The 23,046-nt window shown below is 37.9% G+C and overlaps 1 protein-coding gene across 1 annotated transcript in view; it reads right to left on the bottom strand.

Moving 5' to 3' along the window:
* dusp22b (dual specificity phosphatase 22b) overlaps positions 1–22,424 on the bottom strand; it is a 42,525-nt gene extending 20,101 nt beyond the window's left edge. The window contains exons 1-3 of the mRNA XM_015354686.2: positions 22,250–22,424; positions 14,501–14,534; positions 9,344–9,426 (exon numbers count right to left, since the gene is read on the bottom strand). Of these exons, the coding sequence (XP_015210172.1) occupies positions 9,344–9,426; positions 14,501–14,534; positions 22,250–22,270 (138 nt within the window). The 5' untranslated portion in view covers positions 22,271–22,424. The remainder of the gene's footprint in view (positions 1–9,343; positions 9,427–14,500; positions 14,535–22,249) is intronic.
* Positions 22,425–23,046: the final 622 nt, after the last annotated feature.

The following is a 23,046-nucleotide window of genomic DNA, read 5'->3' as shown; positions in this document are numbered from 1 at the left end:
AGGAAGACGGGAAGGTGTTCACTTAAGAACCACCGGACTGATCAGTCACAAGAGCTGTTGACTACCAAAATGAGTCCTGCTTCTTTTGGAAGTGAATAGCTGTGCATTCCTACTATTCATTTTTGTAGGGCAAATACAAAGCATTAAGGTTGTTTTTATTTTGTACATATTATTTTCCCCCTTTTTAATATTCTGCTTGTTCTGTAAAGGCATATACAAATGACACTTTTCTTTAGCTTAATGAAGAACAGTATATGCGTGTTGCAAGATATGTCAGATGTTGGCTTAAATGCACAGGGATGAGTAACTGTTCTTGCTTTTCTATCTGAGGTATTTTGTAACATAAGGTTACAAACACCAAAGAATCACTAGATTTCTTTAGATGAATGTTTCACACACCATAAACAACAAAATCAAAAGTCTTTTGATGGCTTTGCATGCTAATCATTTCCACATTTCTGAAGAAACGCTCACAATTACAATGACACAATTGTGAAACGATTATAATGCTAATCCATAGGACACGATGGAGGGGCTTTTAAATCTAAAAACAGGAGGCTTTTCTTTTCTCAAAGGGTTATAGGAGTATGGACAGACTACCTAACCATGTTGTTGAAGCTGAAATCCTGGCATCTTTCAAGATCTTTTTGGGATCAGTTAGCTACTGCCAAAAAAGTTAGGTTCTATACATAATGATAGATCTTTCTTATGATCTCATGCACCTAAACCTTGGTGGGAAAAATCTTGGATTTTTATCTTGCCTGAAGAATGAGACATGAATTCTGAGGTTAAGACTCCTGCAGCTGTCTAAGAAGAAGGCATTATGATTCTTATCATGACAGACAGGCACGGGTGCCTGGTCAGACACAGATATTTATGAACACAATCAGAAATCTAGGAAACACCACTATTCCTCCCAGATAATTCACATACCACATAATATCTCCACTGGAGCTAATAGGTTTCAGTAAAAAAACACAAAAGAACCAAGATCTGAAAAGAGAAACTACTGACAGTGACTTTTTGTAAATGGAAAAAAATCAAGTATACTGAATAAAACAAGACTTTACTTGTGTTCTGCATTGACAATTATTGCTCCACACTAATTAAGCAAAGAGCTATGACACTCGACTCAGTTTTTGAAATCGCAGAGTGATAGCAGAACAAAAACAACTCACTCATTTTGTGCTATCTAAATATTTTAGCTGAAATGCATCAGTGAACTTACACTAATAGAGTAAAAGGCCTCTAATATCTAAGGGAAATTACTGAACTTTCTGAATTTTAAGATAATGCTATTTCATAAGGACTGACCAAAGAACACTAAAATGAATTCTTTTTTCCCCTGTTTTCTTGGTATCATAGCTGCTGCTGTTAAAACGTAAAGTTTAATCTACTTCACGTGTTGGGTAATAACTTTAGGAACATAACATGGACTAAAACATTTTGTGAGTGTAATCAAAGCACCCTGCACTGATAGTTTGATGGCTTTAAGAAATGGACAGAAATCCCATTCGAAAATGCAGAGTAATCATTCTTGCACACTTCACTAAATTTCTCTTAGCAACGACCTATTTATGTAACATTATATTCGTTTTCGATTATTAGAGTGACTTCCAAGAAATTGATGAGTCTTATGTTGGTCTTAACTGCAAGGTTAAATCTGTTCAATGAAATGCAAATACTTAAAACCTCTGACACCTGGCCTCTCCTTTCACATTAACCAAAGAATGAAAAAAAGAATCTGAACTCATCACCATTGGTCATTTTCATCCAACACGACAACCTTCTTTTTTCTTGGGTTCTTTTTTTGGACAAGGGACATTTTAGTTGAAATCTGAATGTGGGGGCTGGTTTTCGTTTTTCAGTTGCATGAGGAAATCCTTTGGGTCCTATGAAGTATGTCCAAGACACCTACTTGTGTACCACTGAGACAGGCTCATTGCAGAACCGTTTCTTGTCTCACATCCTTCAGCATGTTGCTGGTGACTCAGTGAGGAACTGTAATATACTCATGTGCTGCATGAACCTCAGTGCTATAAGTGACAGGATGCTAAAAGTTTAATACGTGAGAAAACTACACAGCTATAGTGTATAAAAGATACGTTAAACATGCTCAGACTCTTAAAAACGCCGACCAGCTCTCCATTGATGTTGCAAACTAGACAACTTTATCATCAGTTCTTTGTATCAAAAAACATAACCAGGAAGATCTATGAAACTGATCAGTTCGGAGAAAGTGTTTTAAAATGACAATGCTCCGGTATGCAACTGGACTGATTTGCACTATGAAATTATTTGTGTTCACCTGTCAATCCATTCTGAAGTTTCATCCTGTTCACTGTCACAAGCTGTTAAAGGCTCTGATGGCAGCCAAGCAAGGAAAATCTCCTGCTCTGTGAAGGGCCAGCAGATGGAAACTCCAGTACAGTGAGAAGTATTATAATTAGATATTAGCATCAGGATGCCAAGCAAGGTTTCTACTTAATTAGACATTCAAAATCATCCTGTGTCATCCTGAAGAGAAAACAAGAATTTTACATTAGCTTTCATAATCAGAGATCCAGTGGTTCGCTCAGGAGGTAGATCTAAATATTTTCAAACCCTTTAGGAAGAACAACATCGAATGAAAATTAATTATTATTAATGCATGATTCATTTTATTTATTGTAGTCAATAATAATGCATCACTTTATAAGCAGTGTTATTCAGCTTGATCTATAGTTATTCTATGTATCTATACATATTCAGCTAGATGTATAATATTCTGCTTCATAGAAAATAAGCTTGAGGGTCACACAGTCTTGCAGATTGCTTTCCAGCACTGACCTTAATTTCTTAACTGAATGGATTGATTTGATGAAAAGTTGAATCAACTATTTTCTGGGTCTTGAACAGTGGCACATTTTGAAGTATCTATAGCTATCCATTCATTATATAAAGAATCATAGTTATACTCATTCCATGTAGCGATTTTCCTTTTTAGAAAGAAACACTTCAATGGAAATCTGCTGCTGAAATGTTATCCTATCAAATTCTATAAAAAATGTGTAAGTTTATGCTACTGAACAAAAAGTAGCCTTTTTCTTTGTGTATGTAGAGAGGAACAAACAGTGTTAGTTCATAATGAGAACAACCTGACAATTAGTCAATTTGATCCGACTGGTAGATGTCATAGGTTAGCCACTAAAGAACTAAAGAAATTGGCTGCTCATGTACAGTTTGCCTGGAGTTATTATGACTTTGAGGTTTTGAAGATTTTGATCAATGTGACTAAAAAGTTACCAAATGATAAGCTTGGTTTCTTCTCACCCAATCTGAGTTGCATTAATAACAGTGAAAGTCGTTATATAACACTAGAAAACAATAGTGGAGGTTTTTTAACAATATTTGATGCTCATAACGTGCATATATTGTAAGTCCTAAACATAACACTTTTTTTCAAAGCATTGAACTTATTCATCTCAAAACACTTACAGTTACCTGTGTGCACTACCAGCAACAGTGTGCTCAACAAGAAAAAACAACATTATTACAGAAGAATACATAATACCGTAAGTAAAATCATTTTCCAGAAACCAGGCCTTACAAAGTGATTAATAAGATTTAAGTACAGTAGATGTAGCAATGTTTGTGTTTTTGATCAAGGGATTTGATCAAGATCTCATAATAAGAGTGGACATCTACCCTATAGGATCTTTACTGCACCTTGTCCTCAAAGGGCTGTTTGGTCAGGATTAGCAGGGCTGGCCAGAGGGCTGAAAAAGCATACAATTCTGACATCCATTTTAAAAGACTAAGTAACTGTGTGTTCAGCTAAATTCACTGCAATTCATTTCACTGCTACTAAATAGTACATTTGAGGACTTTTCTATTGACCATCCAACAAGAAGTGAATTGTCCATGTTTCCTGCAGCTCAACACATCTTTATAACCTCTTATTTCTTAGAGAGCTTCTCAATGGGGGGACAAGCCTCCAAACGTTTTCTCAACTCCCCTTCAGTTTACCTGGCAGTCTGTGCGGTCAGACGTAGCATCGGTTGATTTCTTGTATCATCTTTTAAAATTATTTGCATTTTGGTTTATTATGTGTGTGATAGAAACTCGCCTGAAGTAGGCTCAATACACACGGTTCAAACAATTTTTCAACTGCTGATTCAGAATGATACATCTGTTGACTACAGGAAGACCCTCCTTGTCTTCTGTGGTGGTGATGCATGAAGATGAACCTTCTGCTCTTGCACTTTTATTCACACTTACTCACATTTTGTGCACATTGCAGCCTTCCAATCTTGATGACAAAATAGTTTTTCGGTTATTCTGCAGTGTGCCTTGCGTGGTCATTTTCCCCTGTTTCACCACTTAAAAGCAAATACTAGCTCATGTACTTGCAGTGTGTATCAGCTGGCAAAAGGCTCTTGTTGATGATCAGGCTTTCCAATCATTCTGATATTGCTCTTATGAAATAATTGCACTGTAATTGTCAGCTATTGGACATTCTGTGGTGTTCTACCCCCTAGTGGTCAAGGGGGATATTGTTTGAAAGGTGAAATTCAAGGCAAGACCATTTAAGCCAAATCCTGAACATTAAATTTAAGCACTTACATCATTTACTGTCTGTAGAAGTAAAGGTGAAAAATGCAGAGCTGTGACAAACACAAAGTAGTCAATTGTGTCAAAACAGTAGCGATGCAGTTCTAAAAGTCTGCCATTTCAAACTAGCATTAGGTTTTCTAGCGTAATGAGTTACTCAAATCAAAAGCACTCATTTTAAACTGACAATGAAACAAAAAGGAACCATTTCTTTATTATCAGCTTTGCAAAAGTCTTACGTTTTAAAAATGTCTTTGGTTATTTTCCTTGAAATCAGTTTGAGATGGGAGCAAATGGAATCAAAAATAGTGATAGCACATTAGGGGCAAGACGAAATTTAATCATTTCTTCATTTTATGAGACCCGGGGCAAGTTCCTTCCACAGCAAACAGCATAACAGCAAAACTATAGTCAATAATTTGTAAAGAAATAAACTCAGGGTACCAACTTTGGCCCCATAAGGCGATTTATTCATAAAATCACATAAGTAATGTTATATTAAATATATATATTACATTGACATTTGGAACAAAATCCACTGAAATTGTCCAAATTTGGAACAGAATCTACCGAAATTTGCAAAACTGTGCATATGAAGTTTCTTCCTGCTCCAATATGAGGCGAGGTGAGTTTTTCACAGCAACAATCCATACAGTATGTGAGGGGGAGTATGTGAGAATATAGTCAAATACTTCAATGCATAATCCTTAGCAGGTTAAAACCATAAGGCAGCATTATGGTTTTTGTTCCCAGTAGAGATGGGTTACATGGAGGTCACAGAACTATTAGAAGAAGAAACATTCACAGATAGCCCACAGTGTTTTTAGCCTGATCAATATCAGGCTTGGACCAGCTCGACTGGAGATTCAGGAAATGCATAAGGAAGTGTTCGTAAAAAGAATTGACACACTCAGGTCTGAAATTCTGCTTTCATAGCAGCGAACAGGCCTGTTCAGCAAATCACTAGAATTCCAGAGCTAAACAGGAAACTTCAGAACGAGTCACATAGTTTAGCGTAGACACAGAATTATAATTAAATCAATCATCATGCATACAGGAACAGGGCATTATGGACTGCTTTAAACTAGAGCAAAGATTCATTCACTTAAACAAAGAACAAGAGACCAGACAGAAATAAACCCACTCAAGACAACCATGATAAATACATGCCTAGATACTGTAGAATCCCCCAAGTAATGAATACGATTACAACAAGAGTTCTGTTCTTTTAAATACCAAACACACAGAAAATGGCTTGTTTCAAAATGTCAGTTTTTTTTTTATTTTCCTGCTTACTAAAATATGACTAGTTCATTTTTTACATTTGAAAGCCATCATTTGGAACAAAAGTCAAAATATTTCTCTAAGCACAGACATTTCCCTTTTTATTAAAAAAATAATAATGTCACTGAAGGATTCTTACAACTATATCGGGATGACAGAAGAAGCAGGTCTGCAAAAATAAGCATCTCTCTTTGTTTCCCTAGCATGAGGGAGACTGCATCAACATGCCAGAACATGATCAACACGCTGCATGGTTATTGTTTCCTTACATCCTTCTTGTTATTCTGCAAGTATGCAACTCCTTACAAAATCAATCTAAAATTGTCCTTTTTTGAACTCACCCCGTTTTAATTTCTCTCCCACGGGAGATGTGGTCAGACTGTGATTTCTGGACCTGAATTAACTAACCTTTCAGTAGATAGAGGTGCTCAAATCTCAGCCCTTTAGGTTCACATGCCCTACCATAAAACCCTCATCCTCATCACCGGTCAAAGGGTGATTTGTATATCTCCAAGAAACCCAAGAGAGCGTTCTCTTAAGCAAATTCTGGATGAAGCCCAAGTAAAGTCTCCAATGAGACATTATTGGAGCACAGAAAGGATCAGCACTCTGGACAGAGGAAGAGGTGGTCTTTCAGAGCCTCATGAACGTACCCGCCACGCTTTCCTGATAACTTCGTTACAAAGCTGAATCGCTCGCTTGGTAATTTCTCTGATATGACATCACAACAGTGGTTCCCAGTTACTGGACAAGAATGCACAAACTCCTCTGAGCCCTCTTGCTTGTAGATCAATGGTTTTATGGACCCTATTACCCCTTCAAGTAAGGCAGAGCGGAGAAAAAGAAGGCTCATAAAATGTGAGATTTTCAGTCCCGACTGCAGAAATCACACCTAGTTTGCCAGGAATCTTGGTGTGAAGAATAGGATAAGGGTTGCAAAGAAGAGGAGTTCATTCAGGTCATCTGAATGCTCTTGGTTGCAAGTAATGAATTGATCTGGAAATCTCACCCAGCTGCTTCTCAAAGGAGAATGTGGTATTAGTTTGAACAACATAGCTAGTGAGCTGGAGAAGGAGTTACTGTACTTCAAATCTAAGGTTCTTTTCATATTTCGACTTATTCATAATTCAGCATTACAGATGCCTTTTGAGATCAGGCCCTGCAAATGTCTGCTTCCCACAAACTGCATGCAGTCCTGTGCTAATCAGCAGAGCTACTGATCACCATAATTCACTCCCTACAACACTGAGGGAATTATGCAAGACTGATAATTTTGTTACATAACTGTGTAGCTGTTCAGCTCGGTGATGTGACTTTAACGTGCTTAGCAACTATAAGCAATAACATGCAGTTGCTAAGCTCGTAAAAGTATGCAAATATGGCATTTTATCGTTTTTTTTTAACAAATGTGACCAATGACAAAAACATGAAATTAAAAACCCTGACATCTCACACCCAGGATGTTAATGTCTTCTCCCTGTTCTGTAAACAATTACTTCAGCTATTTTCACAATGAGTGCGCAAACATCTGTAAAATCGACAAAAAATAAAGGGTGTACTGACCTTAGTGTGTTTACTTTTCTACTTTTACAATTACCTTTTCTTCAAATTAAATACCGGTAAAAAAATACCAAATTTACTTATCTTAAGTCTTTTCAAATGGATTGCCCAGCACTTTTTAAATACTTGCAAGAGGAAATAAAAAAACGTAGTTTTAACATGAGCAAAAGAAATGTAAATAATGTTAAAAAATAAACACACACAGAAATCAAACCATACACATGAAAAATACCTTAAATTATGCTTTGCAATTTAATTCTAATTTCTTCATAAGAAAAGCAATATCTTACTGTACATTCAAAACATAACTAGGCATATCTGGAGGTGTCTATAATATATATGCTTTCGTTTTTTTAAAAAAAGTGTTCAAACACTAACTTTAGACTTTAGTCTATGTCGCTGTTAAAAATTATTTATAAACAATATATGAACATGTGATAATTGATGCTATAAACGGTTATAGACTCTAAGATTAGGGATAGAGGTTTGCTTTGAACTATGGTGAAGATTAGGGCTTGTTACTCATGTTATTATTCTGTAGTTGAAACAGTTTTTACGATATTGTGACCTCATTCAATTTACAATTATACCTCAAAGGGATTAAAAACATAAATACTATTAGTTTAAGTACTCATTTGTTGCATTTTGAATGGCTCTCCACATATATTTAATTTATAAAGTGTTAATAATTCCACTTTTACTTCAACCAATGGAAAGTAGATCTATGACCACAATAGATTTTAGAAAATATATTAAGTAAAGGCATCTCAATGTGAAAAAACAAACATTTACAGGAATGAAAACAGAAGTATCACAAATGGCTTTGTGTTGATGTTCTAAAAAACGTTCAAATGCAATAAATATGGCTGCTTAAATCTCCTAGAAATAGAAATGAATGGCCAAAGATTGGCTCCCCTTCATCGGATTGTAAAGGCAGCTCACAGTGAAGTCAGATCACTAATTGGTCTTTGATAGTTGTGACTCACAAGCAAACCAGTCTTGAAGAACAAAATAGATTTAAAAATCTCTTATATTCTCTTTATTGATTGTGCACAACATGACATTGCATGCATTGTTCAGTAACATCAGTATTAATGTTTTTAATACTATATTAAGATTGCCTACAAACTTAAAATTGTGAAGGGTTTGAAAAGTACAGCAGTGATGTACTCAAGGTTGAAAATCTGCCTGGGAATAACTGTGCTTTGTTAAACAGGCTATATATTTACTGCTGGAAAACACCAGCATGGCCAACACTGTTATCAGCCTTTCTACAATGCCCTTCAGATGTGCATGAAATGCAAATATGCAGAACACGAATTTCAAAAAATGTGATTTTTCTGCAACAAACTTTTAAGGTTAAAATTATCCCAACACATGTGATTATTGCACAGCCCCCCCTCGTTTTCAATACCTGCTCAGTCCAGTCCAGACTCACAGCAAACCAGAGACTGAAAGCACATTTCTACTGAATAATCGAACAGATTTCATTGTAAATAATGAAAATGAGTATTTAAAATAAATATCAGATTTTGCCGTGGTAGGACTTTTGAGAGTACAAGGGAAGCCCTTCTTTCAGGGCCATTTCCATTTTCTTCTGTCCAGAGACGACATCTGATTGAGCCACACCGGCTGCCTGCTCTGGGTGTGTAGGTTTATCCTGCAACGAGGTCTCCAGCCAGCGTTCACAAGCCGACTTCATTAATAATCCAGATTCAGCCACCAATCCACTCAGACAAAACCCCTCAGAAGGGATGTACTGTAAGTGGAACGTCGCGCCATTACCCATCACGATTTAGGCCTTGTCCAGCTTTAGGTCTTCAAAATCCTTCATGATAACCGGTCTCATCACATGGTGTCAACACCATTATCAGAGCAAGATTAAATAACATTTCTGGGTTCTTACCTGAAGCATTGGTGCAGCACTGTCATGTATAGAAAGAATGTGTGTAATGTTGTGCTTGGAAAGCTGCTCTCGGTCTCGGGCATCTGAAAATATGGAATTATTTATTAATGAGGACATTAAAAAAAATATAGATCATGCACATGTAGCATCAGATTGAATTTTCCCCACAAAGCCCCAGACAGACTCTGCCTCACAAACAAACATATGGCCAGAAAAACAAGATTTTCTCATCTTGAACTGAAAGAAAAACCGGAAAACCAGTGTTTCTAAAACAGTCCAACACCTTTGCACAAAAGTACTAAAACAACAAATGTTCTAACCAATTTTTGTCTGCAAAAGGAAGCCAAATGTTCTTTACATCTCATAGATGTATTTATGGAATTACTTACAAGCTGTCTGTTCTAAGATTTGACTAAAAGCTAATTCAAGAGAAAGAGAAAAAGCTTTATTAAACACCATGCGACATTGAAACTCTTTAACAAGAAATAGTTTAATGTGTTAAACATGAATATTATCTATGTTTTGACACAGAGACCCCAAATATCCAGCTGTATTTAAGACTTTTAATCTATTTTAACTTGCCTTTGGAAAAGGGACACAATCATTAATATATTTATAACATTACCGATATTGTATGGTACTTACTGTATGGTTTTAAAATATAATACATACGATTAAATCAATCCTAACACAAAGATACAAACGAATAAAAACTGGTAGAGCACGAATTTTACACAGGCTCTGAATCAATTATCTACGCAGGTGGAAACGTATTTATTTGTGAAATATTTACAGGTTCATATCGGGAAAACGGGAGGTCAGTGAAATGACTGTTTAAAGTAGTCACTCTTTCAATGAGCTACTGGCACGTCCTGTTTGAGGTCGATATAATAATCTTGCACAGGCCGTCAAAGAGAACAGCATCTGGATGGTAAAGGAGAACCCAAATGTTAATTTTTAGATAGATGTTTCTCTCCACACAGCAGATATATGTGAGAGTTCAACTATTTTCCCCAAATACTAACAGGTTGAAATGTATACTTTACAATTTAGTATAGGGGACCAAGTTATAACATGATGTATTTCACCTTAAGACCACAAAACAGTTTGTATACTTAATTTGTTGTTTAACTGTTTGAAGGGGACATTATTTTTAGCCTTTGCCAGAGCTGTCTGGTAGTTTATCAGAGAGCATTCAAACCAAAATCACTTTGACTTGACAAACAGACTTCTGTTGCATACAGTATCACTGGTATTTTCTCCCTGTGTTTAAAAGTGACTCAGGCAAAAAAAAACTTCAGCTTCTCCTGAAGCGCATACAAAACAATTTTTCAACCTAAACATCAGAACATTTTATTCAAGTCTGCTGTCCAAAGTACAACTGGGAAAATGTAGCATTTTTGTCCCCTAATAAGAAAAATATTTAATAAAACTTCTAACTCAAAGCTCAGAAAGACATTTTGTCTTAACAAAACTAGAAACAGTGAAAATTAAGTGAATGATATTCAAATGCAATTGTTTTACTATTTAGTTTTGTTTTAATTTAATAAGCCTTTTATTCTCAAAGTTCAGGCTCTTAAAAGGGGAACAGTGCTGTAACTTGTCTCTCTCTCTTAAATCACCGTTTTTGAAAAAGATACCAATGCTATTTTGAAAATGCACATAAAACGAAAAGTGTAACCATAACCTTTCAGCTTTCAAGTTTGAAACACCGTTGTTGTCGTATAGTTTCTCCATGGCTAACAATCCACAAGAGAAAGTGTGATTTTACAGCAGTTCTAGTTTTTGATCTCAAGCGAAATTTTTAACTGTACAGTACAGTTCAATAGTGTTCAACACATCTTCAAAATGTTACAGCTTATATGCTTAAAATGCCTCTTACATTTCTACAGAAAATATTGTTACTATTTATCGAAATTTTAAAATACTGTCATTAATTGCAGAGAAAAATCTTACAAACACTGGTAACGGGCATAAGTGCTACCTTTCACAATTACTCCACGCACCTCAGAAAATGGGTGTAACTCTATATTAATTACTGTATTTGCTCAATCCCAGCTTTCGGATAGAGGTACGACATTAAAGGTTTAGCAATCTAAACGTTTCAGAGGATTTAAAATAAACACAGCACTCACTGTAACACAGATAAAGGAAAAGACCGAAATATTGACAGTAATTACTTGCCTTAACTTGAAATTTGAATACATTCGATTAGCGATGCTGTCAAAAAATATATTGTAACAGGCATAATTGTGCTTAAATTTTCAACATCAATTTCTGCTACGCCAGTAGAAGCCGGAAGGCGACTCAACCTGAAATTTTCGCACAACTGTCCCCAGAAGTTCATGGTCCCAGGGGACTCCTACAGCACTGGTGCACATTTCTATGATTTTCAGCTTTTTGTCTCAGACACATATGGAGAGCGCCGCTTGCTGGTGCAAGTCCATTCCAACCGATTTCTTAAACTTTTCACATATTTTTTTGTTTCAAGGGCATCTTTACTCCTTTTGTTAATATCTTCTGATATCAGGTAAAAAATAATATTACTAAATGTACAGCAGTGTGATGCATTTCACACTTTCCACGCTGTAAGGCATTCTGAAAATTGTACTACTGAAATATTATTAATTATTAATTAATTAATTAATTAATTAATATTAAACATTATTCTAACTTCAGACACCTGGCAATGAAAATTCATTACATCAAAAAAAAAAGCTTGGTTTCTTTAAGAGGAAGCAGTTCCTGCATCTGTAAATGGATGCTAAAGAAAGGGCATCAAGTATCCAAGCAATTACAATTGGATGTTTCTTCACAAATGCTATTAAATGCTAAATTCCAGAAATAATGCAAGTGATTCATGAAAAAGACAGACATAAAACTCAAAAGTCAACTCAATGCTGCTTAGAACATATTTCCTTTATAATTCCTAGACAAGAGAAAACGCCTTCCATGTGTCCAGTGCCGACGCTTTCCAGGCCTAATGGAATGGCAAAAAACAAACACAGACCTACAGTAACTGTCACTGGGATCGTGTCAGTCATGTATTTCTATGCAACATCTCACACAATCTAGAATTAGCGTTTTTGTGCTCATACACAACCACCCAAAATGTCATCATCGCATTTTCTTGAACTTTGCAAAACGTGAGCGAACTCCAAACAGCTTTGGTCCATCTTTTATAACCAGGCGCACTGAATCCCAGTTTCTGAGGGGGTGGGGGCTGTTCAGAAGGAGCTTTGTGCAGCGACAGTACTGCCTTTGTCTGTTCAGGGGTGTTGCCGAAGTAGTCTGCTGATCCATGTCAGAACCATGTCCTATTGAAACTGAATGCAGCCCTGCGTTTCACCAATTGATACCTTAAAGGGGAACTGAAAGAACTGCATAACCATTGTCACGAGATAATGTGCAATTAGACATTTTTTAATCTGAAAAATAATAAAATAGCTCATCTCTGAAAGCGAATAAGCGTACTTCAAAACCCGCTTTTTCCTGGCTAATGCCTCTCAACGAACAGCAGATATAGATGAACCAACACCTCTGCCAGATGGAAGAAGTTGCAATTTAATGCAGAACTCAACTATCCTCACAGAAGCAAGTAAACAGTGACTAACGAACCATAAACGGTTTCTGCAAAAAACCGTACAAATAACATACAAAAGGCTTAGAAACCTTAACCTCCCTTCATAATTATGTAAATTAAAACCATCATACAGCTCATACTCTAGCTTTTTACCACAGAGACATGTTTAATATATTTTACTGTACCTTCCTCTTATTGCACTGTGCAGTGTCTTAGGATGTTGTACTGTGAAAGGACCTATATAAAATTAAGGTTATTGATAAGTTCTTTACAGCAGCATTTACTGGGCACATCAAGTTTTAGATGTATAGCTGAAGCAAGAATATAAACATATAGAGATACAAATTGGATAGGGTCCCACTCGATGTCAGTATAATATAAGAATGTATTAATAGACATGTTGAATATTATTCAAAGGATTACTTAGAGAAGTGAATAATCAAGAGACTCTTGTTTAATCGAATAAGGTTCAATATTAAGAAAAAGGAAAACACTTTGCTCGGTGAGGTGCTTTTAAAATGAGTGTGTAACATTTTTAGATTTTATTAAGTAAGTAACATTATCCAGTCTAGAAATCTTTTGTTTTTTGGGGGGGTTTAATATTCCTTTTTCATCAGGGGCATGCAGAAATTTGGATGGCACAGTGTATTAATCCAATTTTTTTAAAGCAAGGCAAACTATGCATGAGTGTTATAGAGTCTAACCCATCAAATTTACCAGTTAAATCCAATTGACGCATTGTCAGGTGTTATTAACATCATTTGTTCCTCTCTGCACATCCATAAAGTAAAAGATTACTTTTGTACAATACAGATCTACCAGTGTTAACTGTTAGCTGAAACAAAAGGGCTACAATTTCGGCAGAAGATCACCATAGAATTTTTTCTGCAGAAAAAAAATGAAAAACACTTGATTGACAACAGCAGAACAATACAAAATATCAAAGACCTCTGCACAGCAGTGGAAGTCTTAGCCTTAGCTTTGACAAACTAATGTAGAAGACCTGTTTATTTCCCCCTGTTAATGTCTCCCCATCTTTCACCACCATCAGGGGACCACTGCTTTAAAACATCCCACTTTGCACACTGGGTGCATGAGGTCAGTTTGCATTTACGCAAGACAGCTCTGAGCTCTTGAAATGAGTTCAGACCTCTACCCCAAGAGCAACACATGGAACTGGGTAGTTGTAGCATGGCACATATCTGTCCTTGAAATCAGAGGAAGTGGCAAGGATACCTGCAAATACTACTAAGTGGTTGAAATTGCTGCTAGGTGCACGATTTACTCCTTCACTCCTTTCCTGATACAGGTATTTTAAAGTCTGTTGCAATCATTTTTCAGTGCTCTCAACTGAAACGGGGGCATTTAAGGCCACTGTCAAGTGAATTAGATGCAGTTTGTGTAGAATCACAGACCAGTTCCAGGTTTTGGGGAGTGTGCTTAAAACTATAATAATATCTCTCACTTCTTGCTGTATGAGCATACAATGTCCCTAAAGAGCCAAACAAATGTATGTCGAACTGCCATGTTCACACTGGCAGTGAATATTGTTTTTAAAATGGTTTATAACGTACCTTTAAAGTTCCCAAGATACAGATGAGGGAGGACCTAGAAAAACAAGAGAAACATAGTTTGAGTTGAAAGAAAAATGGCCCAGTGCACACTTGAGTGTCCACTGGGGTAGTTTATCAGCTGAGGTAATGAGAGGATTGGGGTAGTTCCAGGACATGCTTCCTGCTCTTCATGTCATGCAAAAAAAGAGGAAAGCAGGGAGGGGGGTGATGATGGAATTAGACACATGCAGAGATTTTTTTTTTTTTTTGCATTTTGGCTGGAAAAGTTGGATTTTTCCCAGCTTTCCTTTGGAAGCTTGTCCTGCACCGTGGTTGAAAGAGAACGGGAAAATTTCTGTTTCCCTTTCACAAAGCAGCCTTCACCAGTAAAGTAGTTAGTACAACTGGCTTAGTATGAGCATGTTTTCCAGCGTTTCTCTTACCCAGACTGATTTTACTTTGAACGATCTCGAATCTCGCTTCAGCACTGCCATTTCTGCCCAGCAAAGCCTACAGGGAGCCCGACTTCAATTTGTGAAGCTCCTGCTGTTCATGCTGGGTGTTACGATTGGCGGCCCTGAAAGCCTGAAGTGCATTGTAATGCCGGCTAAGAGTTTGAGACGCTGTCTGGTTGGGTGCATCCAGGACAGGAGAGACGTGATCGACCAGGTGAGGTAGTTTCTGTTTTTACTAACTGTCCTATACTGTTACTTCAATTTACTTCCCCATTTCACATTCTTACACAACAGACCAGATTCTGGGTAGAGAGAGGCTCCGCAGCCACTCTTGACAGCTCAAGTATTAAGTAGAAAACACCTAATTCTTTTACATGGGAGCATGACAGGGATCAAACTGATCCGGACCATTCAGAACCTGCCGGTCGAATCTACCCAACATGCCTCTGGGAGGAGGAGGTGAGGAGCCTGTTCAAACACTGCGAGAACAGGCGAACACCACACAGACAGCCGCTCGAGCCCAGAACCCCAGCCAGCACTTTGGAGTTAGGAGAGAGAGCACGCTGCCATGCTGTCCTGAATCCACACACACCTTCTAAAATCACACACTGCTCCTAACGCCCCCAAACCTCCATCTCCATTTCTGCAGTCTTTCGGAAAGTGCCCGTGTCATTTTCTCAGCTCCATCCTGAAAGCTCTCTCTTGTACAGCATGCATGTTTAGCCAGAGTTAACGTCTCTCACGTGGAGGAACAGAAGAGCGCTCTGCCTAATGTATCCCTGAACTTACCCAAATGGAAAAAAATTCAGGAAAGTGCTTGCCTTGCTGTTTTGTGCTTTACTTAATCACACAATTCATTATGTTCTTTTTCATCGCTCATTGAATTCTAAGGTTCTGAAGAGTCGTAATTCAGTACATATCTTACCTCCCGTTCAACCAGGTTTCATCTAGCACAGACAGTGCACAAACGTTCTGTGGGAAAATAATTGTCTCCCTGGTTACATAATTGCCATACAATCCAGTTCGCTATGAAAGTGTTTTTTTAGAGCTACACCTTTTTTTTTCTCCCCATCAGACATCTTGCGGAAGCCAGCCATGTGTTTTTATTCATGAATATAATATTCATGGTTATGTCTGACTTTTCCAGATACCTGGCCTTTTTGTTTTAACTAGCAAGGTAGCGCATATACAATATTTCATCCAATGTTTTCCCAGTCTAAAGAAATAGTATATACACACAATTTATAAACAGCTGCTTCCCGTGATGAGCAAAAATAAAAAATATACAGAGTATTGGAAGGCATCCTGGAAAATGCAGATCACCCAGCCACCAGCTGGTCCCATGAGCAGCATCCACAGTGCATTATGGGAAGAAGCAGCTGAACCCTTGACCACAAGAGTTACCCAGAATCTCCTCCTTCCCTACAAGAACCACCTGTCCTGCAGGTTGCTTTGCCACTAACAGCAAACAGGCAACTAAGCCTTGGATCCAGGAGTTTCTTATGAGTTCCCACTACATCAGAAAATAAGAAACGTTCTAAATGATATGTGGCCATTGGACCCATCCAGCCTGTCTGGTAGTTAGCAGCAAATTGATCCAAGGATCTCATCCAGATGTCTGCTGCAGGAAACCCGCCCAACAACATGGCTGGGTCGCTTGTCCAGTACTCTCACAACCCTTTGGATACACGCCTCTCCTCTGGTTCGCTCTCAGGGATGACTCTGAATGCTTGCAGTCTGTCTCCCTTGCAGTCACCTCTGTTCGAGTCTGAGACTGGGTCCCTGACGCATTGCTGTCTCAGAGGGAGAAGAGAATAAACAGGCTTGGAGAGTATGTGAGAAAGGAACGTGGACCATGCCTTACTATAACTGGTTATATCGCTAGTTACGTGAGAATCAGTGCCTAACCACACATACACTTGTTGAATACACAGTAGAATGTTAATGCAAGGGAACAGCTTAAATGTTCGTCTAAGAAAATTAACATCTGTGCCTCGTGAAAGACTAACGTAATCACCAACCTAATTTCGTTTTGGGTCATTACATATATAATGTGAAACATGGCCATTTTTATATTAGCCCCCTTTGATTTCAATTCTATTTTATAAATCCGTTTTCCCTTGGGAGAAATGGCTATGGTGTAAATATTTGGCATGAGTGACACTCGGTTCAGTTTAACTAATTTTGACCCTCATCTTCCATAACTGGCACAGGGAGATGATTCTTTTTCTGTGACCTCTGCATCCCATCCATCATGCATAACCTTGGATCTTGTCCTCATTTTGATATGCTGTGGTCTAGGCTCACCCACTGCTGGTTCAGACACAGCACAGACCTGAACGTGGAGTGACAGATGAGGCTTGTGATCGACCTGACAATACAATTAGCATAATTCAATGTTGTTGTTTTTTCTACTTAATTATTAATTGTCGTGAACTGCTGTGGGTGGATTAGATTTGCGTTATTTAACTAAGAAGATCCATTGACCAGTGATAAAAAAACATATACAATTGACTTTAATGAAAACGATTATTGAGAATCCGCCTTTATGAAGTGAAGTAGACTTAGCCTAGACCAGCTGTAATAACTGGTTTGACGCGCAATGAGTAAGGACAAAACCCTAGAAGCATCTAACTCTTTTTGGAATGTCACCATTCAGGGGGTTGGTTGAGACTTTAAAGACTGAAGTTCTCTCAATGTCTGTCATGCACTTTTGGTTTCAGGTCACCTCACCAGTCATTGCCTCCACTTAAAAGTTTACTTTCTGTTTTTAGTTACCACTGTCAGACAACAGTAACTGGAGTGCTTGATATAAAAAAAACACCCAAAGATATACCTGAAGAGTTGTGTAAGAATCTGTAAGGATTAGGCAAATCATGGTGGTATTGTATCTAGGGGTTCTGGAGAGACGCTTTAGGATTCTATGTAATGCATCTGAGCACTGCTCACAAACTGTTGGGTGAGCCTATAGTATTACAAAGTGTTTTGGAGTTTTTCTTCAGTTTTAATTTTCTGGAGAAGAACGTTATTGGTTGTGCATCATGGAGGACTACAGACGCTAAAGGGTTCTGAGTCTAGGAGCGCAACAGGGTTTCTTTATTACAGTGACACATGTCAGCACCATAAGCTAATGCAGCTGAAATGTAAGAACTAGAAAGCATGCCGTATATAACCGTCCAGCGTGGGAGTAACTGAGGGCTGGTACGCATTGCATCTGCTGATGAGAAACAAACAACTGATATTTACTTCCTGTCACTATGTTTGATTCTTTGTAGAAACTGGAAATATGCTGACATCACTGGGGCTGGCAACTGGAAAAGAGAGAACTTGCAATCTGACAAGGAGAGGAAAAAACAATGAAGGCTTGGTTGCAATGGACTCAGTAATTTAGTGGTTTGTAAATGATGGATATGCACAATTTAATATACGAGAAGAGTAATAAACATATTCCAGGTTTCTGTGTCATAAGTGAGACGAAGTTGAATATCACAGAATTCGGCAATGTTTGCATTGTACATTTCACAGAAACGTTCATTGAATTTCAAAAGAAGCCCCATTTGCCATCTTTAAAATGCCATTCATACCAGGACTTTCATAAAACCTTTTGGAAATTAGCGTGTGATAGGAAATAGAAACAATCCTCAAACCCTGTTGCGGACAGCGCCGAAATGTGTCATCACAGTCAAAGCTGGAATGTCCCTGCATGTGTGATTATTTACGAAAGACCTTGAAATTCAGATGTTCTGTTTCCGATTGGCCTCCCTGTTAACTCTTCTTTTCTACACTGACTTCCTTCCAGAAACATTGGATCGCCAAATATAATAATAACAACGCAAGAGAATGTGAGCTGTCTTAATTCAGCGCTCGTACAACAAGCACAAAGCAGGCTGAGGCTTTCTGAGCCACTGAGTAAGCTTCTATAATTGTACCATTATCTAAAACAATAACCACTGCAGCAGAAACTGCTCCAAGAGACACAGAGACAGTGCGGAGGGGAGTGTGGACATTTAAAATAACACCAGACTATGAGCAATTACTGAGAGCAGGCATCAAGAAATGTACTGTCCTGCGCTATAATACCACTCTGTTCTCATAAGCTGACATTTCTCATTATTTATAGCTTCAGCTGTTTTTGAGAGTACATATAAATGGGGAAAATTAGTCATTTAATAACCCCACACTAATCAGACTACACTCAACATGCTTCTATATTTTTTTGTTGCCAATATCTGCTACTTCCTCAAGGGACTTACCATTAACTGTGAGGAATGACATTACTGCATTAGGAAAAACGTGATTCTGGGGCATACCTGTACCTGTTGCACTTTCGATGCAACACACAGATCATTGTGCTCCGCAGAGGATCAAACAAAAAACAATCAATATCCTTTAGAAAAAAAAATGGACCTTATTTAACCATGTTCTTTCTTAAATAGTCACATTACATTTTTAACGTCTTCTCATAAAGAATTTGGTGTGTAAACAAATGACAGTAATTTAAAACCAAGCATACTGTAGCATTGCAGTAGCCAAACCTGTATGAAATCAAATCAAAAAGCCTGTTAACCATACATGCACATCTTTTACCCATTAGTCCTGGGTGACTACTTCTTCATAGGAGGGGACCCATTTTATCAGTATGGCTATCTTATTTTTCAATTATCGTATCTATAAAATGCAACAAAAAGATGTTACCATTTTGCGGCCTCTGACCTCACCTAGATCAAATCAGCTAAGCTCATAATCATAATAATGTTGCACCCCACACCCTTATCAGTACTTCCTACAAGTGTCATAGGGGGCCCATCATTGGTTGAGACACAGTAGAGTTAAATAGAAAGATTACAGGTAACCTTCAAAGTGAAGCAATTACACACCTATTACTATGAAGATTTTTTTTTGTTATCCAGTGCACTCACCTTTTTTAACTTAGCAGCACATTCAGTTATAAAACAATATATTATTTAGCTTCACAATCTTGATACTAACTGTTTGTATCTTAAGGTAAACAGCATGTTCCTCCAATAATATAAGATTAATAAAGACCCAACAATCTTCAACAGAAAGTGCTTGACTCTAGGAGAACTCATACCTTTTGCTGTGCAAGACAAACACCGTGAAAGCAACTAAGCTTTTGAAGCTAAAAGGGAACATGAGATTTCCCACCTAAATAAAGCTGCAAACCCCACCAGGAAAAGCAAACTGAAAATACAGCAGGCGGATGAATAGATGAGGCCTAGGAGTATTCCAACAATATTCCTGTGGAAAACAATACAGGAATCTCCACTAAAGAGAAACAAATTGTCACACAATGCATTTCTTTACTGAAAGAAAGACTTTCCCACAAATATAAGTGCAAGACCATGACACAATCAAGGAGCAGGTTCAGACATCCGATGAAATGTTGGCCCAGCTCAAGGCTAAAATTAGAATCCGATTTTGGCAGCAGTCCCAAAGTCTTCATCTACACGGAGAACTGCTATTGAGTTTGTCATTATCAACCGCCAGTCCAAGACAGCTAAGGCCTTTCAGGGAGAGAAGGTGCATATCAGATCCAAATCTGATATTCAAATCCTGGGTGGAGACCGCTCAGGTAGTGTGGCTATTTTATAAGAAAAGAAGATGTGAGCTGGTTCATGGGCAGAGAGAGAGACTGATTCTGTTTGTACCATCATAAACGGTGTGTTCTTTGAAATCTTTCAGGGGCCTTCGATCACAGCCAAAGAGGATGTAACGCCATTTGACCAAGTGAAAGGATGAGTTACTGTTCAGGACGGGAGGCCCAGGTGATGCCTGCTGATCAGAAGACACACGTGGCTGAATCCAACAGCCTTGCATCTGAATGGACCCACACTGCTTATCAAGAACTGACAAAAACCCAAAAGCCCAAGGGCGAGGTCACAAACGATAGCGTTCTTCTCGCACAAGATATCTCTATTTGTAAGCATAAAATACTGCCCAAACCACCTTTCCACATCAGGTTTTGAGAGTGATGCGGCGAATAAGGGTTTGTCAGGAGTCTCAACACAGATCTCCTTTGACGAGCCGTGTGTCATGACAGGGATGTCACCCAGGACGATATTAACGCTGTCACAATTTCTCCCAAGGGCAAATACGCATAGAAAAATCAAAACACGTCAAGGCTTTAAGTAACTGTTTTCATGTGGAATTACGAGTGTCCAGCTTTTTCGGTATATTTTTGTCGCATGATGCCCCTTAAAAAATCGACTTCGGCAGCTACTGATTTTTTTAGTCAAAAACACGGATACTCCACCGGTTTCGAAAAGTAGGCGTGTATGTCGTTGGGGTTTTTTTTTCCCAGCCTGTCACTCAGCGGGTCTCACTGATCACTACTCCGGGACTCTGTTCAAGTTTTAGTCCTAAGGTTTACCCACCCACACATACATCTACGCTGAATTAAACGTTTTGACAATATTAGCTTTCAGCAGAGAGAACAGGGGGTGGTGTGCAATAATCACGGCTGTTTCATATAGGTATGGTTCATAATGATTAAAAAAAACATGTTTAACTCAGAGGGCATGGAATAAATACAGTAGGTTAGTTATATTGGGAGTATCGGGACATAATTAGGTATACGCAAATTAAAATAAAAGACCTACGTGAATTGAAATAGATTTTAGAATACCCTAGATTATGTAAATTAACACTTTCGTTTATCACCTTCGATCGCCAGACACCGACAAACACCTCACTAAAACTTTTTTCCCCCAAGCTAGATCTGATAAAACCAAAAGAAAAAAAAAAGAAATCAGGTTACACGGAAATGCACAGGCACACAGACACACAGTACATTTCTACAAAGTTACAGCCCACTTGATTGCACAAAATGTGTGGGCGTCTGTGACAGCTAAATTGCTAGATTACAGCGAAGATCCAAGCAGCCCCGTACAATGGGAATTAAACAGCGTAACATTAACTCACTTACAGCAATGTGACAACACCAATGAGCGATTGTACCCCACAGATTATTGAGCAAGCATCCCAGACTTTGACTATGCTCCGTCATCTCTGAGACAGACTGACATACAGTCATTAATATACAGTACACTTAGACATCACGAATATCACTATATCACAGTACACAGAAAGCACTACATTTAAAGCAAGTCTCGTGTCTGCAGTTACGACTCCTCGACGCACAGAAAAGATATCCGAATACGAAAAAAAAAACTTTAATCTTTTGGTATGTGCTATGCAAATGCAAAAGGAGACTCCATATAAACCACAGAGAACACTGAATCACAAAACTTCAGATATTAACAATTTCATCAAGGGAATGCATACAAATAATTACCTTGTTTATTCCATTTCCCATTGTTACGGAGGGCTTCAGCACATCGGGTGCGCGGCTTTACAATGCACAATTTCTTCGGTTTTAAGGTGATTTTAATACTAAGCGATAGCCTTAGGTCCTTCTGTGCTGGCTATCAAGCTCCCAGTATCTACAAGCACCAGAAAGTCAGATTTGCGTAGTGCACCGTAGGAGCTGTAGTTCTTCAGATGGTTTGTGGTTGGCTAAGCATCTGCTCGTAAGGGAAAATGAACTACATATCCCAGCCTTTACCTTCTATTCAAAGGCGTAACAAAAATCTGCCTTTTAAATGCTAAAATCGAGCAATTTGGGGGTGGTGCACTCCCAGTAAAGTGAACGAAGACGAGGCTGAAGTTTGCACACAAACTTCTTATGAAGACGTACTTTGTTTTTCTTGTTCACATTAAAATTATTGTAACAGCACTCATATTGCTGTGCAGAATCACGTCAGAAAAGAAAAGAAGTCGAAATCTATTTGGTCACGTTTTTTTCTCATCATCTAAGAAGAACAAGAAAGCCACAATCAGAAAATAAAAATGTTAATTATGTTTACAAATAATCACGCCCTTTCGTACTGTAATGGTGACAGTTGTTTTTTTTTATTTAAATTAATGAGTTAAATGTTGCACAGAAATCAATATTTACTACTGTATGTAATACAGTATTTACTATTACGTACTAGAATATTATGCTAGTCTACATTACAGTGCATTCTGCGGTATGTTTTTGAGCTAGTTGTTTGAAAGGGTGTGGATATACCATAAGAGGACATTGTACTA

The sequence above is a fragment of the Lepisosteus oculatus genome, chromosome 6, assembly GCF_040954835.1.
Source record: "Lepisosteus oculatus isolate fLepOcu1 chromosome 6, fLepOcu1.hap2, whole genome shotgun sequence".
Classification (NCBI taxonomy): Eukaryota; Metazoa; Chordata; class Actinopteri; order Semionotiformes; family Lepisosteidae; genus Lepisosteus; species Lepisosteus oculatus.
The sequence above is the reverse complement of the archived record's forward strand: the minus strand, read 5'-3'. Positions and strand labels throughout refer to the sequence as shown.